Genomic DNA, 12,754 nt, shown 5'->3' with positions numbered 1-12,754 from the left:
TGTGGCAACCGACCCACCGCCGGTGGGGGGTTGGCGGGGGCGGCGAAGGCCAGCAAGGCCGTCGGCTCCTCCGCGAGGACCGGCGAGCTTGCCGACTAGAGGCGAGGGCCTCTGACCCTTACCAAAATAGGGAGAGGGTCGGGCCCTCTCTCGAATTTGGGAGAGGGCCGGGCGGGGATCGATGGCCCCCGCCTAGGAAAGGGCGGGGATCGATAGCCCTCACCTTGACCAAGGCAAGGGTTGCCGCTCCTCCCTTGGTTAAGGCGGGGGCCGACGACCCCTTGTCCGGATCGAGAGAGGGCCCGACCCTCTCCCTGTTTTGGCAAGGGCCAGCCTGCCCTCGTCTCGGGTTGGTGTGGTCGCCGACCCTTGCCAAGGCACCGGCGACCTTGCCGGCCTTCGCCTCCCCACCTTGGGAGGTGGGGAGACGACCAGAGGTTGCCTTTGTATGTTTTTTTTTAATTTAATTTTTTGTTAAATTTTAAATAAATAGTAAAAATAAAAATTTAATAAAAAATAAAAATAAATAAATACAGAAAAAGATCAAAATACTCTTGAAATTTGGCCTTTTTATGAAATTTTATGGCCACTTCAGGTCTTTGTTTGAAAAATTAAGAGCACTTCAGGCTTTTATTTAAAACAAGATTCACTTGAGGCCTTTATTTGATAAAATAAGAGGACTTCGAGTCTTTTTTTGGAATTTTCCCCAAAAAAGATTAGAGGATATCGAATTGTCCAATGAATAATTCTATCTTCTTTTCGCTTTCCACGTTCTTTTTTTTTTGCGTATGCGTGACGTCACCTATTGGATTGAGGTACAGAAAAAGACACGAAGTGCAAAACACTCGAACCAATCATTTAATGGGTTGGTGGTTCCGGTTCAACCCACCCACCATCGCCCCGAACCGAATCGGTGAACCCCGCCACTCACTGGGCCCCACCTGTCACGCCCTCAACAGTCTTCTCCTTCTCCTCCTCCTTCTGGTACCCGCAAGTTTATCTTTTACTGATGCGCATGCGCATGCGCTCTCTCTCTCTCTCTCTCTCTCTCTCTCCTTCTGAAGAAAGCAATGGCCCACTTCCGAACAAACATCCACATTATTCCAACCGGTAAAGTTCCAAATCCGCGAAAAAACTTCACTACTCTTCTCCCTCTCTTTCCTCTCGGCACTCTCGTTCCCGACAAAGCTACTGTTAATGCGTCCCTAATGGATCCCATCTATAACCTTCTCCAGTTGAGGAGAGAAGAACCGTTTCTTCTTCATTCATTCGCTTCCTCGGGTGGTGAGTGAATTCTCAGCCGTTGCAGAGAGAGGAAGGCTCCGACTTTGGGGTGGTAGAGACTGGGCGAGAAGATGGGTCGTCCTGTTTCGTTGATGGGTCTCTGTTTCTGGGCTTGCCTGTTCAGCTACGGCGTAGCTGGTTCCGATTCCCAGAGCTCACCTGGGGCGGGTACTGTTCAGGTGAATGTCTCCATTGGGAAAAATGCCATCGCAGAGATTGACGATGATTTCGTGTGTGCGACTATGGATTGGTGGCCTCCTGAGAAGTGTGACTATGGAGTCTGTAGTTGGCACCGTGCTTCTCTGCTCAATCTGGTAAAACAAGCTTCTCAGTTGAAATGCTTCTGAAGTTCTTATTCTTAAAAAAAAAAAAAAAGAGGAAACTTTAATAATGGAGACATAATGCCTTCAAACTGTACAATAAAATGAGAAAGTGTTTCCTTTATTATCTGCTCACTAGGTACAAGTTAGTTTATGTACTTCTTTGCTGTGATGATGAATCGGCGCTGAGTTTGCAAACTGTTTGTTTGTTGTATATAAGTTGAATGGAACTTTTTTTTTTTTTTTTTTTTTAAAAAAAAAAAAAAGAGGAAACTTTAATAGGAGACATAATGCCTTCAACCAATAGTTTTTTTTACTGCTACTAGGTATTATTTATGTCTTTGCGTGATGATTCGGCCGGTTCAACTGTTGTTTGTGTAAAACGGCTTCTGGCGAATGATACGTGTAGGCATATCGTAGGAGAGCCATTCTTTTGCTTCTTATTAAGTAAACTGAGCTCTGAATCGCTCTGCTTCATTGATGGTGCAGGACCTTAGCAACAAGATATTACTTAATGCTGTGAAGGGTAAGCTATCGATTCCATGCATTTGTGCTTTCAAGCTAATGGAGCATAATCATTCTTGATTTCTTGTTAATTGTTATTGACAGTGTGAATTTGAATTGCTGCAGCATTTTCACCATTAAAGATCAGATTGGGTGGTACTCTGCAAGACAAGGTCTTATACGGCACTCCCGATCTTAAACAACCCTGCACTTCATTTGTTTTGGACAATTCAACTATGTTTCATTTCACTGAGGGATGCCTACCCATGGCTAGGTGGGATAAACTGAATGCTTTTTTCGAGGAATCTGGGTAAGAGACATTCTATCTTGAAATTTTTTTGGAAAAAAAGAACTGTAAAAATTTCCTTGTTATTGTTGATGTTATTCTATCCTTACAGCGCAAAGATTATTTTTGGATTAAATGCTCTTAATGGACGAACAATACCGCCTCAAGGCCCTGCACTGGGCGCTTGGGACTCAACAAATGCGAAATCTTTTATCCGTTATACTGTCAGCAAAAACTACAAAATTTTCGGTTGGGAACTTGGTAAGCACATCCTTGATTCTGCTTCTGGAGCCACAACTTTTGACTTTTTCATCCCAACATTCATTTTTTGTGGTCATTTCTTTGATGTACATACCTGGGATATGGTTTTGTTAAGCTTAAATTCCAATTTTCTTACTGTGTTTGTAATATTCTATACTTTTGCCACAAGTGAATTGGAGCAAGCTACATTTTTATAGACAATTCTATTTCAATAGTTGCTTCATGAGTGAATTCCGTGAAAGTAAGTAGATGTAAAAGGTTTTCACCATCTGTGATGATGTGGCATGACATTAACATTTCCGCCCCTGCCCTTTTTGGTCAGGGAATGAACTGAGTGGGAGAGGAGTCGGTACAACTGTAACAGCAAGCCAGTACGCGTCTGACACAATCTCTTTGAAGAACTTGGTACTAGACATTTACAAGGGTGTAGAACCAAAGCCTCTAATCCTAGCGCCAGGAGGATTTGTCGACCCAGTCTGGTACAAAGAATTCCTGGACAAAACGCCAAAATCCTTGGATGTAATTACTCATCACATCTACAATCTGGGATCAGGTATCCTTTTTAGGCAACTTTGACTCCCTTAGAGAAACTAGTTAATCATCCTTTGTACCAACTTCGAGTCCCTTCTTGAAACTAGTTTATAATCCTTCATTCATACAAGTGTATGTACCACCTTTGAATGCCTTAGAGAAACTAGTTAATCATCCTTCATTCAGGCAAGTATATTTTTACTGCTTGTAGGAGCTGATCAGCACCTTGTCGAAAAGATTCTCAATCCAACTGTACTTGATAATGAAATCGAGGCATTCAGAAGTCTGCAAAGCATAATCAAAAGTTCTGCTTCAGCTACTTCGGCTGTCGCGTGGGTTGGGGAAGCAGGAGGAGCTTACAACAGTGGCCGGGATCATGTTTCAAATACTTTTTTATATAGCTTCTGGTACTTTATCTGATCGAAGAAAGACACAGCTTCCGTTTTTAGTTTTTTTGGACAATATGACAGAGACACTCTTTATATGGCAATAGGTATCTGGATGAGTTGGGAATGGCATCTACTTTTGATACAAAAACATACTGCAGACAAGCATTTATTGGTGGAAATTATGGTTTGCTCGATGCCACTTCTTTCATTCCAAATCCAGACTACTACAGGTGATTTTTCAGTGAAAGTCCTGTATCATTTTCTAAATTCCCATGCTTGGCATGTTCACGCTCTTTTCATTTTTGGGTCATTTGCTCCACGTGTTTTCGTTAATGATAAAGGATTGTGAGAAAAAGAGATGGTGCCTCTTATTTAACAGTTTATAGTTGTACCCTTGTGGTATCAGGGCCAAAGCCACAGTGTCATTTAGAGAAAACTATGTCATCCTCTAGCGAGAAAAAGCAGAAAATTGTTTTTTTTTTTTTTTCTTTGGGTTGTTGCCGTTAGAAGGATGCTGAACTGTGTAGGCATGTTCTTATAATAATAATTAGACTACCTGAACTGCGTAGGCATGTTGTTAGAATAATAATATAGACTACCCTTCTCTAGGTGTTTAGCTTTTGGAATAGCTGGTTATGCTTTTGGCAAGTATGATTGTGTTATCTGAGCCAAGAGTGTGTCATGTTTGATTCTCGATCACTTCTTTAAACGTTGTGGATTGGAATTATTTCTTCAGCTACATGTAGTGGGTTCTCCCGGAGGAGTTAGATTTTTTTCTTTTTCCTTGCGCTCTGTGTAGTGGGAGTACTAAAATATAAACTAAGACTATGGCATCCTACAGCGCTGCTACTGCTGAATTCTGTCCTCACTGTACTTCTAGGGACATTATTAGTGTGTTTCAGCTAGGGTTAGCAAAAGTCTTGGAAACTACGTTCTAGTGCAACTTGTCAATAGTCTGCTTTGCTCTGCAGTGCTCTGCTTTGGCACCGCCTCATGGGGAGAAATGTTCTAAGAGCAAGCTTATCTGGAACGGACAAGATCCGTGCTTATGCCCACTGTGCAAAAGCCTCTGTAAGTTTGTATTGCTGGGTATCTCCTTCTAGTTCTTGTTGCATTTGTTCAAGGGAAAAAAGACGTAATCTGATTCTTGGTATTCAACCTGCAGAAAGGGGTCATGTTGCTGTTCATAAATCTTGATGGCAACTCCGCAGCTGAGGTTGCAATTGTTAATAATGGAACCCCGATTCGCAATCGTATACACTACACCATAGGAAATAAGACCATTCAGTTTCCACGATATATCAATGATGAAAACGTGAGAGAAGAATACCATTTGACGCCCAAGGATGGGGATCCGCTTAGCCGAACGATGCTGCTCAATGGAAATATTTTAGCTGTGAGTCCATCTGGCGAAATTCCTGCTCTGAAGCCTAAATATGTGAATTCATCAAGTTCAATAGTAGTTGCCCCTAATGAAATTCTATTTGCTCACATGCCCTATTACGCCGTTCCTGATTGTAGTTGAGAGGAAGAAGGCGCAATTTGTTTGCTACATTCCTACCATTGATTAGGCAGGAGAAATAATAGTCAATGTTTTGAATCGCTCTGTGAATCCTACATGGGCTTTCTCTTGTTTATGACAGATTGACACAATCGAACCTTCACGAGATGACTGGCAATGCCCTAGTTGTCAGACAACTTATGTGGTTTGCTATGCCACCATAGTAAGCTGACTTCCCTATCAGCATCCATTTAGGCAAATCGATGTTCGATATCACTGTTCTCCATTTCCACACTGTTAATTGCCCATGTACCTTGTAGTTGTCCACACGAGCATGATTCTGATGAGGCTAGTCAGGTGTTTGACATAATATTTTCCGTCTCTTAGGACACAAAGAACCAGATTTAGTCTTTTTCTCCTAGCGTTGCTTGTGGAAACTAATCTTTACATTAATAAAGGAGAAAGTAAAATCTCTTAGAACAATGCAGTGGAAGACCCTCTTTTTTTTTTTTTTTTTTTAAATGTTTAAGTTTAAGTTTTCAGGAATAGCAAGCTGAGACCAAGTTGTACGGGTGGTTTAATCAAAAGACGCTCTTGAACTTGCTATGCAGAAACTCGTCTGGTACAAAAGATGAATAACCACGGATTTCGTGTCGTTTTCTCCACACTGCTTCTGAAACCATATCAAAACGACAGTTTGAGACCCTCCTTTTGTGTTAATATCTCAGTAAGCGCCAGCCTAGGCCTAAGTATGGAAAATGAGGAGGAGGATAACATACCCAAAATGCTTAAATGGATAACAACATCAAAATGAGCTGTCATTTCGACTAGGGATGAGCAATAAGGACTTACCAAACTGGCCGGTTCTATCCGGTTCCCGGGGATGCCCGTTTGGTTCCATAAAATTGGAACCGGTGATTTTTGGCCCCATTTCAAGAGGGAACTAGACCACCCAGACAGGACCAATTAATTATCTATTTATATTTCTTAATTGTAAACCTAATAATTCACTAGTTATTTTTTTATTTTTAAATGCAAAAATAATCTTAATTAATATATTCAAATTAAAGTCCATGTTGCTCACCTCTGCAAATAATTCATTGTTGCCATTGGATTGCCCGGGAATCGTATTGGACCGGCCGGTCCGAGGACCATCCGATTTTGTTCCCGATTTATGCGTGGGACTAGACCGAGAACCAATTGTCCCTAGTTTTGATACTGAGGAGTGTGCCATTTATTCTCTTTCCCTATTTTCATTTCGACTTTTCTCAGAATGGTAGTTATTTCCTTCTTAATATGATAGCAGATTCTCTTTTAATGGCTTGGGTTCTTTAGTTGGTATGTCTCATCAATATAAAGTTACCAACCATTATAAAATTTCGTCATTGTCGTAAATAAATTACCAAAACTATCGGATATTTATCAACATTCCAATGAAGTGCCATGAATTCTTTCTTTCTATCCTCCTTTTTCCTTTACTAAGGAAAGAACATCTTTCTCTCTCCAGTAAAATAGTCTCTCTTCCTCAACTCATGCACTTCTTTGGATGATATGACAGTGATCGACGAAGAGGGGGGCAGGCCAAGAGTTTAAGATCATTTGAGAAGATGAGATCTCTTGTTTCGTTGGTGGGTATTGGCCTTCTGGCTTGCATCTTCAGCTGCTACTCCATGTGTGCTGATTCACAGAGTGTACCTGGAGGTGCTACTGTTCAGCTTAACGTTTCTGTTGGTCGATCTGCCGTCGCGAATGTCGAGGATGACTTTGTTTGCGCGACTTTGGATTGGTGGCCCCCTGAGAAATGTGATTATGGAACATGCAGTTGGCATCGTGCTTCTCTGCTGAATCTGGTATGCCCATTTGGCTTCACCATGCTAGAGGAGGACTTCAGATTTTGATCGAATTATTGATACAGACAAAGTTGGGTCGTGTTCTTGCTCTAGTTAGTGGACTTTCAAACTCTATGTGGTTTTAAGTAAATCCTGGCTTCTGTTCAGTGAGTTGTGCGGGTAGTATACAACACATTATTTTTCTTTTAGTGCGGTAAACCCAGCATAGTAAACGATAATGTATCTCTTGTTATGTTTTTGTCCTCTGTGATGCAGGATCTTAGCAACAAGATGTTGTTCAACGCGATAAAGGGTGAGCTTGATTTAAAATATTCATCCTCTTACGTTGCTGGGAGAATAACATTGTCAACCTCTGCTTAGTTGTTGTTGGCAATGTGAATATGTGAGTGCGACACCATCAACTAAATGCAAATGGCGAACACTTTTTGTACTTCTGCAGCATTTTCATCATTGAAGATCAGATTGGGCGGTTCCTTACAAGACAAGGTCTTATATGCCACTGACGATCTTAAGCAACCCTGCCCTCAATTCACTAAAGACCCCAAATCAATGTTTGGATTCACTGAGGGCTGCCTGACCATGGCTAGATGGGATCAGTTGAATGCATTTTTCAAGCAAACTGGGTATAAGTTGTTACGTGCTGAAGTTATCACAAGAATTATACTGCCTTCATGCTCACGGTGATCTATTTTATCTTCATCAGCGCCAAAGTTATCTTTGGGTTAAATGCACTTAATGGGCGAACCATACAGCGACCACATGGCCCTGCAGTGGGTGCTTGGGACTCTAAGAATGCTGAATCATTTATACGATATACCGTCAGCAAGAATTACACCATTCTCGGTTGGGAATTTGGTAATTCGCGATTACATTCTTTATTCTGCTTCTAGAGCTATGTATAGTGACTACAGAAGTGCTTCATCCTCCTATTATGTTGCGACCATTCACATTATACACGTTTGAATCCACTAGGAGTAAAGTTGAAAACTTTCTTGGTACATCCTATACGTGCTTATTTCCGACGATATAATCCTGAAGTGAGCTATTGGTATTATTTCCGATTATATTTGTGAGTGAACTCAGACTTTATGCGGATGAGAGCTGGACATTTTGACCCTTGCTGTTCAGGAAATGAATTGAGTGGGAGTGGAGTCGGTACCAGAGTTGCAGCAAGCCAGTATGCATCTGATACATTACATCTGAAGAACCTGGTGTTAGACATTTACAAGAGCATTGAACCGAAGCCTCTCATCCTGGCACCAGGAGGAAGCTATGATGCACTTTGGTTCAAGGAATACTTGGACAAGACCCCAAAATCCTTGGATGCAATTACTCTTCACATCTACAATCTCGGATCAGGTACTTTCTTTAGCTACTTTTCAACTACTTAATCATCTTGGATCTGAGACAATTTATCCTGCCTGTAGGGGCTGATCAGCACCTCATTGAGAAGATTCTAAACCCAACATATCTTGATGGCATAGCTAAAACATTTAGAAAGCTGCAAAGCACAATTAAGGGTTCTGCTTCGGCTACTTCGGCAGTAGCATGGGTTGGTGAAGCAGGAGGAGCTTTCAAAAGCGGCCGCGACGGCGTTTCGAATGCGTTTGTGTACAGCTTCTGGTACTTTTACTGACACACTGATGGAACAGATACTCTCTGTCTTGTTTTGCAGAAATAGAGATGATACACGGATGCTTTTTTCTGCGAGGAAAACAGGTATCTGGATCAGATGGGCATTGCCTCTACTTTTGATACAAAAACGTACTGCAGACAATCACTGATAGGTGGAAATTATGGTTTGCTTGATGCAACTTCCAACAATCCAAATCCTGATTACTACAGGTGATTTGTAATTCCTTCATCAATCTTTAAATTTCGAAGTTCAACATTTTCAAGCTCTTGATGTCTTTTGGGTTGGTTTTGACACTAGCTGATAGATGAGGACATTTCTTTCTCACGGTTTATTTATGCGTCTTTGTTCGCTACATCTCCCTTAGAAAATCCCTAAAACCTACATATTGATGCAATTTGGTAGTACATTTAGAGACCAACTGTTAACACGAGCTTACTTGCTCAACACTCTCTCTCTGCAGCATGCTATCGTAATTAGACCTTTAGATTCTGATTTCTTCTCTGCAGCGCGCTACTTTGGCACCGACTCATGGGCAGAAAAGTCCTGGGAGCGAGCTTCTCTGGATCGAACAAGATCCGAGTCTATGCTCATTGTGCAAAAGCCTCCGTAAGTTTCCTTTTTGCATCTTACTTGGCTAAAAAAACTGTGTATCCTTGGAGTTTGCGCTTGCTATCTGCTCCAATATACCCCAATATTGCAGAAAGGGGTCACATTGCTGATGATAAACCTGGACGGCAGCTCCATTTTTGAGGTCATGGTTGAAGGTTTAAAGAACAGCGTTTCGCTTCCGAAAGGCTTAAACGACGCAAATATGAGAGAAGAATACCATCTAACGCCGCAGGATGGGAATCTGCACAGCCAGACATTGCTGCTTAATGGAAACATATTAGCCGTGAGTCCGTCTGGCGACATACCTGCTCTGGAACCGAAATACTTGAATTCGACAAGTTCAATAGTAGTCGGTCCTCACTCTATTGTGTTTGCTCACATGCCATATCATGTCATTCCGGCTTGTAATGGATAGGAGATGGAACCCCGAATTAGCTTCCTGATGAAGTTTATTGAAGAAGAGAAATAATGCAATTTGTTCTCTTTAGCAATTCCTTCGCAAATCCTAGCTCCTTGTTCTACTCCGTCGGAAGAACTAATAGGCGATCGAATATTCCTACACGTGTATCCAAAGTATTGGGGTATGGTTAATACTCTCCTACGACAAGAAAGCACGTGGGTCATGCTCATGAATAGTTACTATTATATATATTCTTTTTCGTTAGTAGTTTTGGCTTAGGCTCATGAATAGTTACTACTATAAATACTCTTTTTAGTTTGTAATTGAGTGATGTAATGAGAGGTGCGATGTGCTAATTATAGTAGAATTCTCTGCTGGACGTAGTCCTAGTTTTAGTGTAAATCAGGATAAAATCTTGTATTTTGATTTCTCTTTCTCGTTACGTTTTACTTTGTTATGATTGTGCACCGATCCTAACACAAAGAAGATGAAGAATTCCAAGAAATTATTGGCAATAATCCTGTACTGACTTTGTGACAAACCACGTTTAAGATCGGTGTGCTAAATCCTTTGACATATCTAGTTGTCGCCTTTTGAAGATAACTCGTGATGACAAACTGAAGCAATCCACTGTAGTCTAGACTCTAGACTGAGTGCCAGCAATGAAATCATCTTTTTGCTCTGTGTTCCAACGACAACCCTGACTAAAATAATCTGGAAAAGCAAATTATAGGGACTAAAAGAATAAATTATTGTGTAATTTGATCGAGAAACAGTCAAGGTGACGGCTGTGTTCTGACCCTGAAGCTTAGGAGCCGATTCATCATGTACATTTTTCCACAAGAACTCAGTTTTTTTAAAGCTTGTGTTGACTACGACAACCTCCCCAAACAGTTTTGCGAAGAAACCCAGTCTATACACGAGCTAATGTCACAAAAAATTCAAAATTGGTATATCTTCAATAAATTTACTCTAAACTCATTAACCTAAACCGATACACTTGTAATAAATTTACCCTCTATCAATTTTCGCTAAATTTTACCTTTAAATTGTCAAGTTAGATGATATGACAAGTGTACAAGTTTGAGATTTTTACCATCGCTTTGTCACAAGTGCATCAAATTGAGATTTTTCGTAGTATTAACTCAATTTAACGGAAATTAACGAATGATACATCTGTCACAAATATATCAGTTTGGGACTTTTTTTGTGATAAAAAATTAATTTAAAATAAATTTATCACAAATATATCAATTTAGAGTTTTTCGTAATATTAACCTTTTATTCACGTGCATGAATCCAAGATAATCTTGCAAGTTGGAATTGATGGGACCTCTTTGTTCCTCCACATGGGAAACAATGAGAGGGAAACATGGTACCTTGCTGGTTTGACTTCTCTGATCAAAACATGTACAAATAGGATTTTTCTTCCCAAACTCCAGCTCATTAGCAGCCCCACCAAAACTAGATTAGGATTGTGTATGGTAACATTTCTATTCTTGAAAATATATTTGGAACTAAAATATTTTTTTTGTGTTTCTGTTCCCAGCTACGATTTTCAAGAATAAAAACGCGTTTGACAAATATAAAAAAAATATTTTTTTCAACAAAAGGAAGGATCTGCAACTGGTGGCCGCCGGCGGTGACCAACGGAGTGTGGTGGCGGCCGGTGGGGGCGGAGGCCAACGGGGGCAGCCGGCGATCTATGGCCGGTGGCGGCGGCCGCTTCAACTCCTCGTCGACGATGATGGATGGTGGTGGCTTGCACAAGCTCGTTCTCAAGTTGTTTCTAAAAAGTGTTCCAAAATCTAGAAATAAGTTTTGTTTTGTTTCTCATTTTTGCTCCAAAAGTGTTTTTGTTTCTCACTTTTGGAATAATTTTTTACCATACACGTTTCTGTTATATGGAAACAGAAACACTTTTTCTGAAGTGTTACCATACACAACCTAGGTCTCTCGCTCCTCTTCCGAACCCGAACCTGAGAAGCAAGCTGGTCAATGCATATTTTTCCAACAGGAACTCAAATATTTAAGTATATATTGACCATTTCAACCTCAAACAGTTCTGCCAAGAAATCCAGTTTCTTCACTTGCATCAATCCAAGAAACAAATCCAAGATAATGTCGCAAATTATTTCTGGTGGGACCTCTTTGCTCCTCCGCACGTGAAACAACAAGAGTGAAACATGGCACTTAATATGTATACTGTGATGTCAGATATAACAGGGACAACAAGAGGATTATTAGATTTTACCTTTGAGGGTGTGAAAAATATCCGAACATATGTGAGCGATTGAACTCTTTGTTCCTCCGATTACTAAAGAATTATTTGCAGTTGGCTCTCCTCGTGGAGTAGGTAGACTAAACCATGTAAATCTCTGATGTATTTTCTATTGACATAGACAAGCTCTCAATTATTGATAATGTATTGAATCTCATGAAGTGAGAAGCATAGTGGCAATATCTGTCCACAAAAAGTTTTCCATTAAAGATTGTAATGACTGACAAAGAAATTTACATTTCTTTACATGCACCGATGAGTCCAAGATAGTGAAATCTAAGATTAGGTAGCAAATTCATGCATGGTGGGTCTCCTGCGTTCCGCCACGTATGGAACATTGAGAGTGAGAGATGGTTTCTTTTTCCAATTTGAAGTTCTCGAATAATCATTCAAGACAAGTACACGCAAGATCCTTCTCACAAATTCGTCAACTTATGCAAAGATATGAGACAACAAGCCGGCCTTGACAACTAGATGTTCGCTCAAATTTGCTTTATCGAGTTATAACTTTTCGTCACGTCTGACGCCTACTGGATGGCTGCAAAAATCTCATTCAAGGTTTTAAGTGCCTGATTTATTTTCTAGTGATGTAGACAAGCTCTCAATTTGCTGGTAGTGCTGTGAATCTAAAGATGCATGAAATGAGAAGCAAAGTGTCAATATCTGTCCCCAAAAAGTTCTCTCATTAGAGATTGTAATGATTGAGGAATAAATTAACTCCTCCTTACATGCACTATCAATCAAAGAAAATGAAATCAAGATTAGGTAGCAAATCCATGCATGGTGGGTCAACTTGTGTTACCCACACATGGAACATTGAGAGTGAGAGATGGTTTCTTTTACCGGTCTCAAGATCCTTAATGATCATTCAAGACAAGTATAAATAATCTCCGCCTCACCAA

General features: G+C 40.6%; 2 protein-coding genes across 5 annotated transcripts; both read left to right on the top strand.

The window, feature by feature from the left end:
- The first annotated feature begins 992 nt into the window (after positions 1 to 992).
- On the top strand, positions 993 to 5,177 carry LOC115733738 (heparanase-like protein 3). Of its 2 annotated transcripts, XM_048277490.1 has the most exons (10): positions 993 to 1,110; positions 1,236 to 1,598; positions 2,094 to 2,130; positions 2,235 to 2,418; positions 2,507 to 2,655; positions 2,978 to 3,208; positions 3,398 to 3,593; positions 3,680 to 3,805; positions 4,547 to 4,646; positions 4,741 to 5,177. In XM_048277490.1, the coding sequence occupies exons 2-10, from the start codon at positions 1,356 to 1,358 to the stop codon at positions 5,098 to 5,100; spliced, it is 1,626 nt and encodes a 541-aa protein (XP_048133447.1). In that variant the 5' UTR covers positions 993 to 1,110; positions 1,236 to 1,355; the 3' UTR covers positions 5,101 to 5,177. The 2 variants fall into 2 exon arrangements, with proteins under 2 accessions (XP_048133447.1, XP_048133446.1); XM_048277489.1 differs by having other exon boundaries at positions 1,045 to 1,598.
- A 1,355-nt stretch (positions 5,178 to 6,532) lies between these two features.
- LOC115751025 (heparanase-like protein 3) lies at positions 6,533 to 9,657 on the top strand. Of its 3 annotated transcripts, none has more exons than XM_048278254.1 (9): positions 6,533 to 6,926; positions 7,182 to 7,218; positions 7,366 to 7,513; positions 7,630 to 7,781; positions 8,055 to 8,285; positions 8,354 to 8,549; positions 8,646 to 8,771; positions 9,069 to 9,168; positions 9,263 to 9,657. In XM_048278254.1, exons 1-9 carry the CDS (start codon positions 6,684 to 6,686, stop codon positions 9,584 to 9,586), a joined length of 1,557 nt encoding a protein of 518 aa, XP_048134211.1. In that variant the 5' UTR covers positions 6,533 to 6,683; the 3' UTR covers positions 9,587 to 9,657. The 3 variants fall into 3 exon arrangements, with proteins under 3 accessions (XP_048134211.1, XP_030544559.2, XP_030544562.2); XM_030688699.2 differs by having other exon boundaries at positions 7,366 to 7,549; XM_030688702.2 differs by lacking the exon at positions 7,182 to 7,218 and having other exon boundaries at positions 6,760 to 6,926; positions 7,366 to 7,549.
- Positions 9,658 to 12,754: the final 3,097 nt, after the last annotated feature.

The sequence above is a fragment of the Rhodamnia argentea genome, chromosome 4 (assembly GCF_020921035.1).
Source record: "Rhodamnia argentea isolate NSW1041297 chromosome 4, ASM2092103v1, whole genome shotgun sequence".
NCBI lineage: Eukaryota > Viridiplantae > Streptophyta > Magnoliopsida > Myrtales > Myrtaceae > Rhodamnia > Rhodamnia argentea.
The sequence above is the reverse complement of the archived record's forward strand: the minus strand, read 5'-3'. Positions and strand labels throughout refer to the sequence as shown.

Coding starts and splice junctions, on each gene's coding strand:
- LOC115733738 (XM_048277490.1), top strand. CDS start 1,356: ATGGGTCGTCCTGTTTCGTTGATGGGTCTCTGTTTCTGGGCTTGCCTG. Junction 3,209..3,397: donor CATCTACAATCTGGGATCAG/GTATCCTTTTTA, acceptor TACTGCTTGTAG/GAGCTGATCAGCACCTTGTC. Junction 3,806..4,546: donor CCAAATCCAGACTACTACAG/GTGATTTTTCAG, acceptor TTTGCTCTGCAG/TGCTCTGCTTTGGCACCGCC.
- LOC115751025 (XM_030688699.2), top strand. CDS start 6,684: ATGAGATCTCTTGTTTCGTTGGTGGGTATTGGCCTTCTGGCTTGCATC. Junction 7,782..8,054: donor CATTCTCGGTTGGGAATTTG/GTAATTCGCGAT, acceptor CTTGCTGTTCAG/GAAATGAATTGAGTGGGAGT. Junction 8,286..8,353: donor CATCTACAATCTCGGATCAG/GTACTTTCTTTA, acceptor TCCTGCCTGTAG/GGGCTGATCAGCACCTCATT.